Genomic DNA, 21,583 nt, shown 5'->3' with positions numbered 1-21,583 from the left:
TTCTTTCTCCAGTTCTATTATTGGTTTCAAAGGTTTTCAAGTACTTTTAAAGTTTAGAAGAGTGGACAATTTTTGAGGTCAATGTGAAAGGAGATGGTGCCTGTAACTTCACCTTCATTTGAATGAAACATATGAAAATTGCTTTAAAAAAAGCAGATGGGAGATAAGCTAGTAGGAGCAAGAGTAAAAGTAAAAGAGAAAACTTTACCAATATAGAAACAAGGTAAAATTAGAGAAATAGGACAGATGATAATTGAGCCTTATCTGTCTTTATACTCTTTGTCAGAACTCCCATCAGAACCTAGAGTACTGCCTTGCAGAAAGGAGTTCATGATTATTGAAATGAAGGAACTTAGTGGCACACAGAATTCAGATTTGGGAGACTTTGGTCCATTAAATACACTAGTATCTGAATGTTACACAGAGTGTTATATTTTCTTTGAAGAATTCATGTCATTAGTACATCAATTTCATTAGTACAGCAGAATTTAACTCCTGACTAATAAGAGCATGCATTCTTTCTGGCCTTTGTGACTAGCTACTTTATCACAAATACAAAAGCATGCCAAATGAAATTCATATGACAATCATGTCCACTGAAGACCAGATTTAAATGGAACTTTATAGTCATAAAATACACAAATCCTCAACTTGCCAGTATAACATGTTTCCTTGGGGTGGGGGCACTGAAGATGGCACACACAAGTGTGTATATATCTCCCACTTAAGGAGTTGAGCTGAAGTACAAAGTGCCATCTGGCATAAATTACACATGATTACATTAAGGAAATGTAATGTTTATGACTCATACTCTATCATCCCCTTTCTGGCCTTTGTGACTACTTTTTTTTTTTTAATCTAGTTACTTTATCACTACAAAAGCATGATAAATGAAACTTATATGATGATCATGTACACAAAAGACCAAATTTAAATGGAACTTTATAGTGATAAAATATGCAAAGCCTTAACTTGCCAGTTACAACATGCTTCTGCAGATGTGTGTATATCTCCCACTTTAGGAATTGAACTGAGATCTAAGGTACTACTTTGGCATAAATTACACACGATTACATTAGGGATGTTTAATGTTTATGACTCACACTTTACCATCTATGTCCATTCTTGCTTACCAAGACTAATGTAGAAACCATTTCACTGATATGCTGTTGTCCTATGCAGCCAGAGGAAACATTTACACAAAGAAGCAACGACAGGAAGAAAATAATTTAGATACCATAAAAAATAAATGAAGATAAGGGGGTAGAAGAGGGAGCAGACATAAACAATATTCTTTTTACATAGGTTCTTTGGTTAGTTTTTCAATAAGAAGTCAGTCAATATAAAACCAGATTTTAATATCATTTATTCATTAAAAGCTTTAGTATAGGAATGATAAAGTAGAAGTTCCTAAAATGAACTGAAGTACTATAACAAAACATTAGTATTTAGAAAATCTTCTTAACTATTATGAAAACATTTGTCAATGATGCAAGTAGCTACTTAAAAGGAGGAATTATTTTGGTTAAGCAAATAGAAAATAATACTAATAGACAAATACATTTGCAAAGCACACATAAGAGAAAAATGTTCTTAAATTAAGGAGAACAAAATGATTCTATTACATTCATTTACAATTATGATTAAATTTTCATTCTAAGGCAGTTAATTTCCTCCTGCACCTGCTATTTTGAAGAGAAAGTCAGACCAAAATTTGATTGCTAGTCCATGTGGAGAGAGAGACAAAGGGAAGGAAAACTGGAAAGAAACTGAAGAAATATCCATTCTACTTTCAAATTAAATCTCAAATCTAGGTACCCATCACTCCTGTCTCCACTCTAGATCAGGCTGCAATAATCCCTCCTGCTGTTCTCAGTGATCCCACCCTCTGACTGCTCTCACCCATTCCCCAGGCCTTTTACAGGCAGAGAAATGATTTCAAAATAACATGGATGGTTATTCCTCTGTTTAATACCCTCAGCCACTTCCCCAGGCCGGTAGAATAAGGTCCTAGCTCTTCTCTGGGGCCTACAAGTCCCCACATTCTGGCCCCTGCCCACCTCAAACTTCCCTCACTTATCTGAACTCTAGTCATACAAGTCTTATGGTATTTCCTAGAACACAGAAAGTTCAGAAAGTCTTTGGCACCTCAGGAGATTTGGAAGATTAGTCTTCCAACCCATCCATCCCTATTTCCACCAGGGGTGGCTTTTTCTTATCCTGCAGGTTTCAGTCTATATGAAACCTCCTCACAGAGGCCTTCCCAGGCACCATACTTAAATCTGCCCTCTTCATCCTCATCAGCACACTGTTCGATTTTTTTCAGAGCACTTTTTAGAATGTGTGTAAAAATAACATTAAAAGATTATATCAGAATATTATCATAAAATCTATTAAATTTTAAAGAAAGTCTGTTCTGCTCAGAAATCAGTGAATCTGATTAACATAAATATATAACTCTACTCTCAGAAAGCTAATAAAAGAACAGTCACAAGGACAACAGTAAATAACACATAATAAAAAAGATTGTGAGCTTTTGTACAAATTTGGTTTTTGGTTACATTTTTATCTTCTACCTTATGGAATACATCCAACTAAGTAGAATCCTGGATAAAAAGGAGAATGAACCACAGATTAAAATGTACCTATAGACTGTATGGGAAATATTCAATCTTAGAGAATCAAGCATTAGCTTGATAGACAAAAAAAAAAAAAAAAAAAAAAAAAAATCAACAGAGATATAAAACACATTTCAGCCTTAGTAAATTATTTTATGTCCCTGCCCATCAATAAAACTATAGAAAATTCTTTGAATTAGCAGATATAAGAATACAACTAGAATTACAACTTCTCCAGAATATTAGTAATGCTATAATGTATTCATTAAGTTATTTAAGGAAATACAGTTATATTAGAAAAAACTCTTATAATTAACACTGTCAACCTGAAAGGTATATGAGATGACACAGAATTTAACATTTCTAGCAACTTTAAAAAGAAACTCAAACCTTTCAAGTTCTTTCTTTTGTCCTCCAAATGCAATCACAGTTCTAATGGCTGCTAAGACTTCTTCAGCTACTGCTCCAGCCTTTGCATATGCCAAGAGTTCTTTATCAGTAAATGATGATAATATCTGTTTAAAAATGCAATTTCAGATATCTTTATCTTTTGCAAAGTAAAAATAAACAGACATATACAAATGCTGTTTGTATATTAATGCATGTAAAGAACAAAATCTTTCTTTTATCTATGGTCATGATGTTGCATTTTTAGTAAACCTATTCACTCTGTAAATTACCTCAAAATCTCTATGGACTGTGATGGTCTTTAATAAATTAGATTAATTAGAAATTTTATTTTCCCACTGAAAACCTCATCTAAATAAGTATAACTAGAACTTTTGGGCAATATTAAATTTCAGAAAATATATACCATACTATAATCACAATAAAATGTAGAAAACAAATATCAAGGAAATATGGTATGTTTAAAGCAACTGTTATTGGTACTCTGGTTCAAAGTGCTAAGTTTCAGGAGGCTAGAGGAACATAGGGGACCAAGGACTTCAGGAAGGTTTCACAAGCCAGGGTAAGTACAGAGTTTCCTCTGCTGGTAAAAAACAATACATTCAGCCACTAGGAAGGTCTTTATTTCCTGGAAGCTCTTTGATCCTTCTGTCTGGTTTATAAGCATTTATTCTGTAAACAGAACATTATTGGTTATCTTACAGGGACAAGATCTTATTTATTCATCTCAGTTGCACAGTGAAATGAGTACTATTTTCCCTACTTCACATATAAGGAAGTGGAAACATGAGAGGTTAATTAATTTGCTAAGAAATAGAATATCCAGGATTTAAGCCTGAGTCCACCAGGTTCAAAGCCTAACCACTGGAGTGAATCTCTCTCTGAAACCAGCCACTAACATGAACTATTATGAAGCCTGGATCAATTCATATGGGTAAAGGACCAAAATTACTGCTTACACCAGGATTGCTGAAGTGGTCAACCATCTAACCAATTTATAATTAAATTCTGATTAAACAGTATTATACTCTTTCAATAGGTAATTCACAGGCATTTGTGAGCTCATTTATATAAGTAACATCAGTCTATTCCTTCTTGGCATGAAAAGATCAAAGTTGTGTTGATTTTAACAGTGTACTTTTTCCTTTCCTGTGTGTGACACAGGAATGGGTAGATGAAGGCAAATGACATCTGTATGCAGATGTCATGATGCATGTACCTGTCTTCTTTTACCCAAATAATATCCCATGGATTCACTAGACCTTCCTGACTTCAAAGTCCTCCTCCCAGGGCTTCCCCATCACCCTTCTCTGAATCATTCACAGCACAGTTAGGGTAGTCAGAGCCATTGATTCACAGCACAGTTAGGGTAGTCAGAGCCATCTCTGAGCAAACAGGTCTGCAGAATAGAGGAGGCTCATACAATATACTTCAACAATGCTTCTCTGCTCCCCTTGAAGCCTCAGACTGCCACGACTGAGGCAGCTAAGAACAGAAGGGTTCCAAGAAATATTTTTGAATTAGGAGTTTTAAAATAAGCTCTTTTAATTTACTATGAATAATCAAGTACCATAATGAATTCCTTTCTCCTTCTATGACCTTTCATAATTACAAGCAGACAAGAACATGATAGAATCTTTATTAAATGTCTTTTCAATAGATCATATCTGTCAAAAGAACAAAACTCTCAAACCTATTCTCAAGAATATTAAAAACTAACTTCTACTATTCTTCCAATATAAAAAAAAATAGGCGACAGTTCCATTATTCTAACTAACCATATAAACTACACAAAGTATCACTAACCCACCCCCCTCCAAAGCGTAATGATTCCTGTTCTAATTTGTTCTTGTTGTTGTTGTTGTTTTTCAGGGCCAAGAACCACACTCAGGGGATCTCGCTCAATGGTAGAGTGCATGTTTAGTACACTTAAGGTATAGACCCTTTCCTGAAATGTCTGTTCATGTGTTTTGCTCTTTGTCTAATTGTATTTTTTTAATTGGGTGTTGAGAATTCTTTATACTCTAGATAGTAGTTATTTGTCAGATATGTGGTTTGCATATAATTCTTTCCTGGTCTGTAGCTTTTCTTTCATTCTCTTCATGTGGGCTTCCACAGAGTAAAAGCTTAATTTTGGTGAAGTAAAATTTATCATTTTTTTTTCCAAGTGGGGCTTTTGCTTTTGGTGTCAAGTATAAGAACTCTGTTCCACCCTAGATCCCAAATATTTTTTCCCTATGTTTTTCCTAAGTTTTATAGCTTTAGATTTTACATTTAAACCTGTGATCCATTTTGAGTTAACTTTCCTATGAAATACAAAGTTTAGGTTGAGGCTGTTGCTATTTTGCCTCAAGCTCTATTGTTGGAAGGGCTGTCCCTTCCTCCATTAAATCACTTTCGCACCTGCATCAAAAATCAGCTGGGCACATGTGTATAATTATTTCTGAGCTCTCTATTCTTTCATTGATCGATAGGTCCATTCCTCCACCAATACCACATTGTCTTGATGACTAAATATTCAGTAAGCCAAGTGAACTCTTCTTTTTCCCCCACAATTGCTGTAGCTCTCTGATCTATGTTTTTCCATATACATTTTTAGAATATACTTGCTTATTTATGTCTACAAAAAGCCTTACTGAATTTTTATAGGAACTGTCTTAAATTTACAAGTCAGTTTGGAAAGAACTGACTTCTTTAAGTGTTATCTTCTAATTGTTGGAACACACAATGTCTCTTCATTTTGGTCTTTGATTTTTCTTAACAGCATGGAATAATTTTTAGCACACAGAACCTATATACTTAAGTGGCTAAGTTTTAAATTTTAATTAACGATGGTATAAGGTGTTATATTTTTAACTAGATGCATTAACTAAATGCATTAACTTAGAAGTTCTAGCACTTTGCTGAAAAAGAATGGTGAGAGTAGACTTCTTGACTTATTCCTGATCTTAGGAGGAAGGTACTCTTCCATCATTAAGCATGATATTAGTGAGGGGTTTTGTAGATAATCTTTACATTTTTTGAAGTAACATTCTTCTATTCTTAACTTGCTGAGAGTTATCATCACTGGGTGTTGAATATCACCAGATTTTTTTTCTGTGTCAATTTATATGATCATGTATTTTTCTTCTTTAGTTTGTTGCTATGGTAGCTTATACAGGTTGATTTTCAAACATTAAACCAGCATTACATAGCTGCAATAAATCCCACTTGTTTATAATGAAAAATTCTTTTTATACATTGCTGGGTTTGGTTTGCTAAGATGGTGCTAAGGACTTTTATTAATATTCATACGTGACTTTTAAGAGTCTACTAGTAACATTACAACCACTTACAATTTTTGGCTTCAGCCATCAATAGGATTGATAAATCTCTTGGGGAAAAGTAAAGTCTACTATATATGTCCATACTTCAGCTCTTTTTGTTGTTCCTCATCTCTTGCTAATGCTCCAATATTCCTTCTCCTATCATTTCCTTTCTGTTTGAAGAACGTCACTTAGCTAGTTTTCAACAAAAGGTATACTGGTGAAAATATTTTCCAGTTTTCTTTTATCTCAAACTGTTCTTACTGATTTTACATTCTGGTCATTCCTGGAAGATAGTCTTACCAGATCTAATATTTATGCTTCATAGTTTTTCTGTTCTTGGTTTTGAATACTTAAAAAATATTGTGTAGCTTCCTTCTGGAATTCATGTCTTCAGAGGAGAAATATGTTGTCATTCAAGTAAGTTTTCCCAATAGGTAATGTGTTATTTCTCTCTGGTTTATTTCCAGAATTTTTTTTTTTTTTTGTCTGTTTTTCAGTAGTTTGTTCCCTGGCATGAATTTCTTTGGATTTAACCTATTTGGGGTCAGCTCAGTTTCTTGGAACTGATGGTTTGTCTTTTACCAAAAATAGGAAGTTATTAGCCATGACGTCTTCAGATACACCTTAGCTCCATTCTCTTTCTTCTCTTCTTTTGGAACTCTGATGATAACATGAACTTTGGATCTTTTGTTATGATCCCGTGGGTCGCTGAAGTTGTTTTCATTTTCTCTATTTCAGATTGGATGAATTCTATTATTTATATCCAGTTCCCTGATTCAGTTCTGTCATTCCCATTTACATAGATTGAACCCACTCAGCATGATTCTTTTTCTTTCTTTCTTTCTTTTTTTTTTTAAGATGAGGAAGTTTATTTTAACTCATGGTTTTAGAGTTTCAGTCCATGGTTGGTGAGTCCTTTGCTCAGGAACCAAGATGAAGCAGGACATCATGGGTCAAGAGTAAGGTAGAGGAGAGCTAGCTGCTCAGCTCACAGCAACCTGGGAGCAGAGAGAAAGCGAGGAGCCTGGGACAAGAAATAATCCCCAAGGGCATGCCCCCAGGGACCTACTTCCTCCAGCCATCAGCAAGATTCTCATTCCAGTTGTATCTATTGTTCTCTAAATTCATTTTGATCTTTTTAATCACTTCCATTTGGAGGCTAGATTTTTTTTCTGTTGCTTCAAAGAAATTGTAGTTAATTAGTGAGGCATTTTTATGATAGCTTTTTTTTGTTGTCAGATTATTCCACTATCTCCTTATCTCAGGATTGGGGCCAATTAATTCTTTTCAGTTTTATATTCTCATCATTCAATTTGTGAAACCCTTGGTTCCTGGTATGACAGGTGACTTTCTACTGAATCCTGGACATTTTTTCTATTATCTTAAGAGATTCTGATGTCTATTCAAGTCTCATAGTTTAGCAAGCAGTCACCTTCTTTAGGTTTTGCATGGTTTTTTTGGCCTACATTCGTGATATGTAGCTTCAATGGATGTTTAATAGTCAGAGTTTTTGTAGTGCTTTGGTCAGCTTGGCTTATATAGAGCCGCTGGGGCCTTTATTGGCTCCTGTTTCTGCTTTCTGAGGAAGTGAAAGTGGTGTCTCCAGATAAGAAGTGCAATATCTCTTGGTAGGGGAAGAGGGTGGTAGTTTCCCCTACTTCTGCTCTCCAGGTACCCCAGTATCTCTGGACAGGGGAGGAGTGTCTTGGGCACACAGCTACAAAGGCAATTCTCAGACTAAGCTGTTTGCTGGAACTGGGGCCCTTCCTGTTCTTGCCTTTTGCTATAGTGTCTCTCAGTTGGAAAGGGGAGCCTCCTGCTCACAGGGACCAACAGGCTTCTCAAATTAGTACACATTTATTTTTTTAATGTGGTTGACAATCAGACACTTAAAGAAATGTTTTGAAAATCATAACAAAAGATTATTTCAGAGTGGAGATTATAATTTAGTTCCCAGCAAGTAGCCTAAGACTCTTCCGACTAATTAAATATTATCTGAAGCAATGGGTAATTACTAAATACTAAATCATGGTCTGTTTTCCTAACTTAGCTAAAGTAGATATTAACAGATTTTAAGTACTTTTCAATCAATAATTGATGTAAAGAGTTTGCAGATGCAAACTTTCTAAATGTCTAGTAAACAGAAAGAAATCAATTAAGAACAAGAAGATTTTGCCAAAAGTTTTAGCTGACTGATAACCACTAGGAACACCATTTAAATTCTTTATTACTCTGAGTAACAAATTGACAGAGTCCTCAGAACTTTAATTTCTTCTTCCATAAAGTAGGGTAAGACCCATGCTTCAGAAAGATAACATGGATTTGCCTGACATAACAGAGGCTCAATAAATGACAATTATGGTTTGCAGTAACAAAACAACATATATCCCATAGGGGGAAATTTCTAAAAGTATACTTGTAGTCTGACTTATTCTGTGTCAGGTTTGGCTATGGTTGGCCTTCCATTACTTCTATCTTTTTGATACATGAATTTGTAGCACCCTCCCTCTCTACATTATTTGTAGACAAGAATTTTTTCACAACAAAAAATTTATATAATGGGTCAATCTCTTTACTGCATACATAGTCTTACATCAAATCAGTTTGTAAAAGGAATATCATACCAACCCATAAAGGGGAAATTGGTTTTGTAAAATCATTGGAAGAACTATACAGAGTTGGGAGGACCACTTCTATTGCTACTTTCATGACTAGGAGAGAGAAATGGAAGCTAAGAATCTACAAGTATCTAGGGCTAGAAAGTATCTATTTTCTTAAATTATTTTTTTAACAATGGATCTGAATATGTATAAACATAGAACCATTCACAGTGATGGAAAAACTGTAATATCAACTTACTAAGTAAGCAAAATCTACAAAACCAAAATCATTAAAATTGAAAATATTAATTGAGTAGGATACATGTATCATTCCCTGAACTTAAATATGACATTGTTCAATACAGTTAGTTCACTGTGAGTGAGTTCACTACACTGTTCACTACAGAACACAGATCTTTGGAGTTCAGCATATATCATAAAGACACAGGATGAGATGTAAAAGCTACTTCCTTCTCTTTCCTGTCTTCCCCAAATTATCACATGGCCAAGAACATCATGGATTTCTGGCGAGGGTAGTACTCAGTGAGGCAAGATCAGCTTATCCTGCCCATTGTGAACAGAAGTTTTGAGAGCACGTATCAAATTCAGAACCAGGGCTATCATGGTGAAAACATTCCACGGGGCTGCAGGGAGCAGTTTAAAATCTGGATGTGCAGTCTTTACCTACCTTTGCCCAGATAGCAGCTGATAGTCCGAGAACAGGGCTGATGGTCAAAATCACAAGGGTTAGCTTCCAACCACGTATAAATCCTATTACAAAACCAGCGAGAAATGTTGCCATTGACTGAAAGAACATTCCAATTTTGTCACCGATTCCTTCGTTAATTTTGGAGACATCACTAAAAGAACAGATAGTGTTAGAAATAATGTCAGAATTGTACACACAGAACTTTTTTCCAGTTTTGTTAAGTGCTAGGTATATTAATTTATATCTAGACTCTGTTGTGTTTGCTTGTTTTATTTGGCAGGGTGTCAGTTTCTAGTAGAAAAAATTGTCACTAACAACAGAAAGCTGTAGTTCAAATGACCTCAGGAAATGGAGTTAATGTTTTTAAGAAATTGTCAATGCAGAAATTTCAAGTAGATTGGAAATTGCACTAGAAGGTGTGATATTGATGCTGTACTGCACACTGCTTTTCTGCATATTCTCAGAGTATATTTTGATTTTGGCAAGTCCAATGCCTTATTCAGTGCTAGTCTTGCAGGTCCCCTCATGGCCTGCCAGGGGACTGGGAACAAAAAGGTGCATAAGACAAGGTTGATGCTCAGAAAAAATTTAGTCATCTGAGTGATACATCAACACCTCCTAAGAGATCTTACGACATCTATTTCACTTCATTAAGAATAAGAACCACGTTGGAGTGCAGCATAAAACAAGGTACTTACTCTGTGAGCCGGGTGTTAAGCTCCCCAACATCATGCACGTCAAACCAGCCTATCTCCTGCTTCATTATCGCATGAAAAAACTGTTTTCTAATTTTGTTTATTTGTCTTCCAGCTGCCATGCACCAAAATGAAACCTGAATATAAGCAGCAACAAGCACACCAGCACCAATTCCACTATAATAATAGGCATACCTGAAAAACAAGAAGACGGCACTTACTCTGTTTTCTAATCAGTGCCTCTCTCCCAAGCAGACCACTCACTCTTACTTTTTCAGTTTTCTGGGTATTTCTCTACCCTTAACAAATAAGAAGGGGTTGTAACAAGCAGAATCAATGGTCAGCATCGAACTATGCTTGAGTCAATATAGAGGGATGAGTAAGGATGGATTCCTCTTTGTCTCTTTACTTAACAGCAATGTAATCTCAGTGAGCTGCTTATTAAGCTTTCCAAGACTCAGTTTTCTAACTGGTAAAATGGAGGTAACAATAGTAATGCAGTAATGTGTGAAATACACCTGGGCCAGTGCCTAGCACATAGTAAGCACTGAAAGAATGTCAGTTATTGTGAAAGACTGTGTGTGCTGGGGCCTCGGGTAAGAAACATCATATCGTCCTATCTACTTTTATTAGATCAGCATTGATAGATGAGCCTCTTGGGGTAGTCTCTGCACATTAGAGGATGGATAGAAGTCACAGAACCTGTTAAAAAGTGGAACCAAGAGATAGAAGTGGTCCCCTGGCCTTTTGGTCTGTTAGTCTAGCAGAGCTTAGATACTAATTGACAAATGAAAATAAAAGATATTTTTATATCATCTACCCAACTGGCCATCATCAGCAATCATGAGCTATCCTAAAATGTTTAATGAACCAAACAGTAGCCCTTCTAGTTTAAACTCCAACAATAAAAAAATAAGCATCGTATAAAACCAGATGCTTGATATCTAGAAATGTTGAATTACTGTTTTCTTGCTCTGAATTTTCACATTTCAAAAAGCAAACAACTCTTGGGCTTCAATAGCAATTAATTTTTAGATTACAGGCAAACATTCCAAAATTGAATACAGGATACCAATTTTCCCACTTTTCAAAGCTCTCTACTTGCTCTCTTCTAATAAAAATGCATGTCATGCAGAAGCTGTAAAAATGGCTATGCAATAAACAGTCCCTGATGTCACTGTTCACAATTCTGAGTTCAACCCATCAGGAATCATACTAGACAAATCTTCCCCCCAAAGCTCTACCTTCTAGTTTGCAATTTACTTATCACAGAATATGTAGTCAGGACACTAAATTTTAGTTAATAGGTAACTCTGGATTAATTATTATCAAAGTGTTAATGACACACTAAGAAAGAGCTAACACGAAATTCCATTTAACAAGTAGAGCTCATGTTTTAAGAGTCGGTAATGTATTTTAACATAACATTTTAAACAACCAAGACATTATAGTTTTCCCAATATAAAAAATAATGCTTCTTCACAGGAATAATTGGAGGTATTTGCTTCTCATTTTTTAAAAATAGAATCAAGTGTCTCAACTATCTCCACTTTCCCTAAACCTATCATTTCGAGTGTAACACAGGATCATTCTGACTCACTATTACATACCTTTGGATATCTGTTACAAACTGCTCTGGGGAGTAAACTTCATGACACATAAATCATTAACAAAAGTTTCCCTGTGTTAGGTCAGAGTGACTATATTTCTTTTGGGATATTTTACTTTATTGTTTAGAATTAGATGCTGGGTTTAAAAAATTCCTTTAGGCTGATCTATCATATCATGATTGAAAACATTCAGAAAAATAAAAACAAACGGTTACAAACTCATTAAAAATAACAACTCTTAATTCAACTATATTTTAAAAGACTACTTTGCCCTCTTCTAATTTCCCTGTGTATGCATTCTGTCTTTGCCAGTACATACATAATTCTAATTTAGGTTTAGCTTGAACTTTAGTTCATCTTATGCAGCAAATATTTTTCTTTAAAAACAACCACAAGAATGAGAAGTTATACTCCACGTATGCGTAATATATCAAAATACATTCTACTGTCATGTATAACCAAAAAGAACAAGTAATGTCAAAAATTCTACACTGCATACCCCTTGAATTCTAAAAATGGTTTTGTTCTCAAAACTTTACATTATGATACTGCAAAGTTTTGAATGATGTTATAAATGGATTGATGCAGAAAATGTTAACAAGACAATAGTAAGAAAAAAATGTTTAATTACGTGGTCATTTCTTCCTCCAGACTGATGTTCAGTTTAAAGTCAGCTTCACCTAGATCACCACAAAACAAACATACCATTTATGTCTCTTTGGTCTCCATTAAAAATAAGCACATAAAATTGAATCAAACTCATTTCACTTAATAATTTATATAAAATAGGTCAAAGTGACTCAGTTTTAATTGTATATAAGCATTATGTCATCCACTTAAATACTTCCTTGTTGGTTGTGTGCAACCACATACAGACTAAATTCAATGAGGTTTATTTTCAAGAAGACATGCAAATTGGTAATAAATATCAATGCATACTTGACACATACATATTTAAAATCTAATACTGCATCTCTCTAGTTTTTATTTTTATTTTAAAATTATCAAATAATTATCGTTAAGAACAGTGTATCAAATTATCTCAAAGAATAGTATAAAAACATCAGTGAACATCACCCAATATTAGCAAAATGCTAACATCTTTGGACCAATTACATTAAAAAGTCATTCACAACTTTATCCCCTGACACACACACACACAACCACTTATTCAATATTTTTGTGCATATATTTTTAGATTTTATGTATGCTTTTATATACAGGTGCAAATACATACAAATATACATGCTTAGCTTTTAAAAAATGGAATCACATTCCACATTCAATGGCCATTTTCCTTGTCAGTATATACGTGAATCTATTTTTTCGACGTTGTAACTATTTTAGTTGTTTCTAATATTATACTGCAATAAACAATGTTGCATTAAACATACTTGTGCACATACATATATACATATGGTAAACATTTTCTAGGATAAATTATCACAAGACTGCTAGATCAATGGGTAGGCACACTAAATCTTATGGTCATCGCAAAATGTTAGGTTACAATACGAGAGGGCCCATCAGAGGAGTCTGACCTTGATGGGTATGGAATAGGGGAGGAAAAGTATTTTTTGGCAAAGTGAGCAATATGGACAAAAGTATATGGCAAGTTTGAAGAATAAGTAAGTTAGTGTGGCTGGGGGATAGGTATTGTGCATGGCTTTAAGAAGGGTTGTATGTTGCTGGAAAAAATAGTCTATCATGGCAGGTATGATATATGAAAACAGATTGGCAGTCAGTCAGTGGTTTTGAGCTAAAATAGCTATAATTAGAAATATGGTCTAGAAAGATTTAGCTGTCAGTAGTGTGCAAGGTTAACTGGAAGAGAGACTAAGGCACTTGAACTATTATAATTACATAGGGAAAGAAGGCCTGAATGAGAATAGAAAGGAAGGAAAATACAAGACTTATAATGGAAGAAACTATAGGATCTCACTATCGATGGAAGATAGTAGACAGTAGAAATAAAAAGTGAACAAGACCTCCAAGCCTAAGCATCTGGAGAATGGTGCTACTGTAGTAGGAAATAAGCCAGGAGAAAAGTAGAAAGAACTGCTCTGAACAGAGGAAGGAAGACTGTGAGATCAGAAGTGAACGCTTTTTTTTTTTTTTTTTTTTAGTGCTTAAGACTTTCAATTGAGTCAGGTGCTGTGGCACACGCCTACAATCCCAGCGGCTCAGGAGGCTGAGGCAGAAGGATTGAAAGTTCAAAGCCAGCCTCAGCAAAAGCGAGGCACTAAGCAACCCAGTGAGACCCTGTCTCAAAATAAAGTACAAAATAGGGCTGGGGATGTGGCTCAGTGATCCAATGCTCTGAGTTCAATCCCAGGTACCCAACCCCTCGCAAAAAAAAAAAAAAAAAAAAAAAGATATTCAATTGAAGATGTCCAAAAAGTACTCGGACTACAACTTTTCAGTCTGGAGAAAGTTCAGGTTTCTGGAATGACTGTGTAAATACATATATTTTTCAAGGTCAAAATTGGATTCTCTGCATTGATATACACAAGAATACTACATATATAGTTTCTTTCATCAGAAACCAACTCTACTATTACCAAGTTCCCAATATCAATGTGTATCAGTCAGAATAAAAATTGGGCAAAATGATAGAATGTAAGTAGAGAGTAAAATCCTTTGTCAGAGATAATACCTGCTGATCAAAGAATGGAATGAAAGCTTTATATTCTTTAATCCCCCTCCAATTCAACATCTCTTTTCCTCTAATCAGTCTTTATTAAGCTCTTAAGCCCAAAGACCTTTCCTTCTTCTCTAAGACCCTCAAAAAATTCTTTCCTTGAGATATGCTTTCACAAAATTGAAACTTCTAAGCTGAAATGAACTTAGAGTTCATGCAACCCAGTAAAACTTTTTATTTGCATGACTCTCAAAGGTTAACTGCCCAGGGCTGGGGTTGTAGTCAGTGGTAGAGCACTTGCCTAGCATGTGTGAGGCACTGGGTTTAATTCTCAGCACCATATATAAATGAATAAATAAAATAAAGGTCCATCATCAATTTAAACAATATATAATTTAAAAAAAAAAGATTAACTGCCCAAACCAATAGTTATGAAGAAAAATATCTAAACAATATCCTAAAATTAATCTTGTTTTCCAGTAGGAAAACCCAGAAACTCTCTAGGTTATATAGCATTGTCAGTCGGATTATCAGGGTAGGGAAGCTAAGCTATATTATTTTTAAATAAAATAGTCACTTTGACTCTTGACTACTTCCTTGTCTTTTGGCTTCTTGAAACTCATTCTCTTGGTTCTTTTACCACTGTGGCCACACTATTCCTCCTCCCTAAATTCTGGTGTTTCCCAGAATCCTACGCATGCTCTGAGAATGACCTTGGCCAACTTCAGTGATTCCCAAATCTGTATCTGGAGTTATTCAAATACTATTCTTCCTCAGGGTTAATGCTCTGGTTCAGGACCACTAGCTTGTGGTCATTCACCCTCATTCCTTACAACATGGAGACTTAGAAAAGAAGTTCAGACCAAGATTTTAAACAAGTGTTCTCATTAAGGGCTTGGTGGCCAAAGTCATTGTTTTCAAGCATTTTTAAACTATTTTTAACATTATTTGTGCTGCTGTTAGTTTTGTTTCTTTAAGTTAAAACATGTTGCTGCAGGTGGGACTGAATGGCACAGCACCAGTCTAGTATGCCTTCCCCAGCTCAAAACAAAGTCAAAACATGTTGATTTTTTTTAAAAGAAAAATGTCTTAGAATTTACCTTTTATGAGACCCATTTAGAATAACAAAGGCAGCATCAAAGAGTGTTTTATAGAAACTAGATCTAATAGTGTTGAGAACTACTATTATGAACCTTGAATTTGAGTCTTAATTTTCTGAAGAATTCACTTATGAGAGCTGAGAATGTCTCTCAGTGGTTGGATGCTAGCCTTGCATAGGCAAGGCCCTGGATTTGATCCCTAGTACCATCAAAACAAAAACAAAACTTATGGTCAATTGTTATTTTGAAACATAATATTTCCTGAGTCAAAGAACACTAGGGTTTAGTTTTATATTCTAGAAGTATAAAACTAAGCCAGATTAGGCAGAATCAGGCTTTCTGGAAGGAGGGCTCTAGAAATCTAAATTTTTAATAAGTACACCAAGTAAGTATAGTATATTTAATAATTTAATTGTGATATTGCTCAAGTATGAGAACCTTATCTAAATATATAGATTATCAACTGCTATGACCTCAAAAACCTGTTCTATGGCTGGGCACAGTGAAGCATGCCTGTAATCCCAGTGGCTCAGGAGGCTGAGGCAGAAGGATGGAGAGTTCAAAGTCAGCCTCAGCAAAAGCAAGGTGCTAATAAGCCACTCAGTGAGACCCTGTCCCTAAATAAAATATAAAATAGGGCTGGGGATGTGGCTCCGTGGTCAAATACCCCTGAGTTCTATTCCTGGTACCCACCCCCAAAAAAGGGCTGGGGATGTAACTCAGAGGTTAAGTGCTCCTGGGTTCAATCCTGGGTATCAAAAATAAAATAAAAAAGGGGTTGTAGCTAAGTGATAGTGTGCTTGCCTAGCATGTATGAAGCCCTGGGTTCAATCTCTAGTACTGTAAAACAAAACAAACAAAAAACTGTTTGGCTTACAGTCTGTGTTTGTGTGTGTGTGTGTGTGTGTGTGTGTGTTTTAATTACTTGCCAATATCTAAAACTAGATAAATTCTATACAAAAATCCAGCCTTCATATTTCTCATTAGAAAAAGTAAAAGCATTGGATTCTCATAAGACAATCAGCACTAGACCCAAGTAGTGTTCAGCCTCTGCTTTTCCTCCTCACCATCCCCTATTATTTTACCCTCAGATTCAGGGATCTCCTCACAATTACCTGCTTATCCCATATGGATACTGTTTGACGCATGATGACTGTACTTACAAATTCATTATGAGTAAATTCTTTAGAAAGGTGAATCTTTTATTTAGTGAGAATATTATTGTTTAAACTTTTTCTCAGATAATATTAAAATAAATATGAAAAGAGAGAGAATAGGAGAAAGGAGCCAAGTCAAGAAAAGACTTGGGTAGTATTTTTTAATTTATTAAAAATAACTTTTGTCAACCTCTACTTTAATAAGAAACTTCTAAGTCCTTCTACTTCAATGAGGTCTATCATGTTTTCATCAGATTTCATCTGTGGAAACAACATGATTTTCTTGTTTCCATTTGTAATTTTCAGTGGCTGTTTCCACTGCACCAAAGATAAAATCCAAGGTCCATACATGTCATATTGATTCATCTGCAGTCTTGTAACAAAGTACATGTGACAGCATAATATTTTTGAAGTATCAACCAATGATTTTCAAGATATTTTCTTTATCCTCACATCCTTTTCCTCATTCCAGTAGCTAGGGCAATTGCTGCCACAGATAAAGAGAAAATAGCATATAGGTTTCTTCTTGACTTTTGTGAGTCCAAAGTCTATGCCCTGAAGGGTGGGAAAGGAAACAACAAGGCAAAAATATTTTGCTTAAATTCCATGAGACTAACTTCTACCTTTTTAGACTAAAAAAAAGTATTTTTCATGTGCTGAGAAGAGATGCAGTTGAGAATTGATAGCAGTATAAGTACTTGAGGGTCCAGGAGAGAAAAGCGTGTCTCCTGATAGGCTTTCCTCTCTCCTGATACCTGATTTCCAAGAGAAAAGTCTGTTCTTCTAGAGAACTTGAAAAAGAATGATCATATGATGAATTGAGGAAGCCTAAGAACAGCTCCCCAGTGTCTTCCTGGACCTAGAGAGAAGCAGAAGGAGCCGAACGTTCCTGATGCTCCTAAGAAAGGGGATCATAAGCACTCAAAGGGATGGCTGTGTGAAGACAGAGCTGGAGGGCACTGGGCCAAAACACATGTCTGGAGCTAGGCTGGCCTCCAAGCACACCCAAGGAAAGGTAAGGGCTACCCTAGAATAGCTGAGATTAGGTTTCTGTCACAGTATTTGAATGTGAAATTAAGTTGTATAAAATAAAATTATATTTTTTGCCCACTTGGGTTCTAAACAATACCTTCACTGCATCCCTTTCCAGCCTCAACTCATGCAACTCCTATACCCCACTCTCCCCAGTTCTCCCCATTTTCATGGAGCTCTGGCTTGCAGCACAATGAGGAGTTTGCTGTTCCCTAACTATTCCATGTTCTTCCTTCAACATTTCACTCATTCTGATCTTTGTACCTGAAATGCCCTTTCCCAAAATTTTTCTTTTAGATAATACTTTCCCCACAAATGAGGTAAAATATGACCTCTTATCAAACAGCTTACCCCTAGCATTGAATTCCAGAGTAACTGACACGCGATTCAAGTTACAAAGTCAGTTCTAGAATAGAAGTATGACTGCTATGTTTAGGTCCTCTCATTCCCACCAATGCGAGCTCTGAGAAAATCGGACCATATATTCAGTTTATCTTTATCTCCACAGTGTACAGACTATTCTATCTGTTATAACCCAGCCTTCCCTGAGAATGACAAGTGGTCTCACAGAACTACCACACGTCAAACCATTTGTCAAAATACTTCGACCTAGCATTCTTCTACCATGGAAATAAGTGTCTCACATGAGAGTACAAAGAGATATAGCAGGCCATTCTACCTGGTAAGGAAGGTCTTTTCCAAACCCAAGCCAGGCTTCAAAGGAACTAAACTGCCCATGACTGAATACTCCATACGGTTTAGGTATCACATTATGGTACAGTTTTATCTGACTCAACAACTAGTATATTTAGTAATGTTAAGTACTGAGAACTTAGAAAAAAAATAAAGAGATTAAGTTGAAAAGTGCTTTTCAAACCATCCTCCACAGAGCTTTTGTGCCAGGCAGTTTCTAGACACTGGGGGATACCACCTAGAATCAGAGCCACTTTCTCTTATCTTATTGAATTTCTATTCCAGCAGGAAATCCTTTTACTTTCAGGCCCCAAATCTCACATAACAGGGTACTACTGCCAAAATATCTAGCAAACGTATCCCCAGGAACTTCCTCCCTGCCCCCGTGCCTTCCTCCCCCTTTGATAAGTTGAAATAAACAAGTAAAAAATAAATTAGCAAGATAATTTTAGAATAATGACTCTCAACGAGTAAAGGCATGATGCTATAGTGACTTTGGGATGGTTGGGGACAAAAAGTCTTTCAAAGGAAGAACTGAGTGATGAGCAGCACCCATTAGAGAAAGATGGGGCAAGGTCTAATCCTCCCCAAGTCAGGAAAGAGACTGGAGGTGTGGGTAGCCTGTGGTGAATAGGTAAAGCGCAGACTGATGGGGCAGGTGGGGCGAGGTCACACAGGCCATAAAAACCACTGCACTGAATTTGTATTTATTCCATTCTATGGGAGGCCAATGGGAGAGACGTGACCTGATTTCTTTTTAAAAGCTCACTCTGACAATGTGTGGAGAACTGGACTAAGATGGGCAAGAGTGGAAGCAGAGGGAGGAATCAGAAAGTTAGAGTTGATAGGCAAGGCATAGGGATAGCTCTGGCTACAGGCTGTATCTGGGGATGTAAGTAGTCAGACCCTTGGGAGTGACCTTAGCACTGCTGTGGGTGGTAGGAGGGCTGGCCATCAGCAGATCTTGGCTCTAGACTCCCCTCCCTTAGTTTGAACCTGAACAAACTCCTTTTGAGATGTCCTCCCTGGTGAGCTTTCATGACAGATGGGGTGGGGTGGAGTGAGTGTTCTCTGGTGAAAGAAGAGTGAGTAAAGCACAGACTGAAATGATCCCCATAGCACTTTCTGCCTCACAAACATGTCTCCTAGTGCAGAAAGCTCCATCAATGATAAGCAAGAGGAACTGGATCTTCTGCCTAAATGATCAATCCCTCTGGCATCTGCCCAGGCTGGAGCCTGCCACTCAGTGTGGTGGACTTACTGCAAGTAGCCACGATTTCCTCACATGTGCTACTTCCACCTCTGGCCTTTAGAACTGTACCTTCTGGCTGACCTGCCCGACAGAACCAAAAATCAAAGCTACAGGATGACAGGGAGAAAAAAGACCAAGTAAAAAATGTTGGAATTTGCTTCTATTTTAGGCAGAGTTTGAAAAATACCAGCAGAGTAGGAAAAAAAGAAAAAAAGACCAATCTAAAAGGCAGGATTCCTGATTCAGGAACTTGGCTCTGTAAAATAGAAACCCTGTTGCAGCCATATTACTTCAACTTCTTAGGCATGGCTTTTCTATCTATAAAATTATGGGCTCAGGCCAGACAATGTCAGGGATCCTTTACCTACAAAGTTGATTCAGTCTTTTATTTATTCATCCCATTTCTTAAGCACTTAACATGGGTCAGGGTCTATGTGGCTTTTTTTATTTGTTGTTGTTCTTATAATATATTGTGGAGATCAGATTATAATTAGTCTTTTTTTTTTTTTGGCTTGAAAACGCAGTACCTTGGGCTGGGCTGGGGTTGTGGCTCAGTGGTAGAACACTTGCCTAGTATGTGTGAGGCACTGGATTCAATTCTCAGCACCATACATCAATAAATAAAATAAAGATCCATTAACAACTAATAAATTTTTAGAAAAAGCAGTACCTCAACAATTATAAAAATAAACAAAAACCTGATTATCTCATATTATTCAAGAAAAATTAGTTATATTTAAAATAGGTATTGGCAAGGATGTGAGGAAAAAGATACACTCATACATTGCTGGTGGGGTTGCAAATTAGTGCAGCCACTCTGGAAAGCAGTATGGAGATTCCTCAGAAAGCTTGGAATGGAACCACCATTTGACCCAGCTATCCTACTCCTTGGCCTATACCCAAAGGACTTAAAATCAGCATACTACAGAGATACAGCCACATCAATGTTCATTGCTGCTCAATTCACCATAGCCAGATTGTGGAACCAACCTAGATGTCCTTCAATTGATGAATGGATAAAGAAACTATGGCATATATATACAATGAATATTACTCAGCCATAAAGAATGATAAAATTATGGCATTTGCAGGCAAATGGATGAAATTGGAGAATATCATGCTAAGTGAGTTAAGCCAATCTCAAAAAACTAAAGGACGAATGATCTCACTGATAAGCGGATGATGACACATAATGGGGGGAAAGAGGGGTTAGCGTTAGGGTTAGGTTTAGGGTTGGGGTTAAGGACGGGGGCAAGAATGGAGGAAGGAAGGACTGTACAGAGGGAAAAGAGGGGTGGGAGGGTGGGGGGGGAGGAAAAAAAAACAATGAATCAAACAACATTACCCTATGTAAATTTATGATTACACAAATGGTATGCCTTGACTCCATGTACAGAGAAACAACATGTATCCCATTTGTTTACAATAAAAAAAAGTAAACAGACCCAAGTAAACAAAATTTATCAAGAATTTTTCCAGTGAAATGTTAAAAGGAGAGGAAAGCCTTGAACAGAAGAAAACAGATCCATCATAGACCTTCTTATGAAATATTAAGAATTTCAATATTAGCTAACATCCTAGTTGGCACACACCCATAATCCTGGCTTTGAGGACACAGATGATGATGTTTTCTTTACTTACAATGCCCAAGTTTTAGAACGTACAAAATCTGCACTATTTATACACTCATATTTGAACATCAAAATATAAATGCAAGTTGAATAGCCCTTTTTGTAAATCTGAAATGCTCCAAAATCCAA

General features: G+C 36.2%; 1 protein-coding gene across 5 annotated transcripts in view; it reads right to left on the bottom strand.

Annotated features, from left to right (window-relative positions):
* The window catches only part of Abcb1 (ATP binding cassette subfamily B member 1), a 179,366-nt gene that overhangs the window by 37,832 nt on the left and 119,951 nt on the right, over nt 1-21,583 (bottom strand). For 4 of the 5 annotated variants that reach the window (XM_047560268.1, XM_047560267.1, XM_047560270.1 and 1 more), the window contains 4 exons: nt 12,580-12,628; nt 10,342-10,533; nt 9,623-9,794; nt 3,009-3,133 (listed from right to left, as the gene is read on the bottom strand). In XM_047560268.1, the coding sequence (XP_047416224.1) occupies nt 3,009-3,133; nt 9,623-9,794; nt 10,342-10,533; nt 12,580-12,628 (538 nt within the window). The remainder of the gene's footprint in view (nt 1-3,008; nt 3,134-9,622; nt 9,795-10,341; nt 10,534-12,579; nt 12,629-21,583) is intronic. The other variant, XM_047560272.1, reaches the window with a different exon arrangement.

The sequence above is a fragment of the Sciurus carolinensis genome, chromosome 8 (assembly GCF_902686445.1).
Source record: "Sciurus carolinensis chromosome 8, mSciCar1.2, whole genome shotgun sequence".
NCBI lineage: Eukaryota > Metazoa > Chordata > Mammalia > Rodentia > Sciuridae > Sciurus > Sciurus carolinensis.
This window is presented reverse-complemented; position numbering and strand designations above follow the sequence as displayed.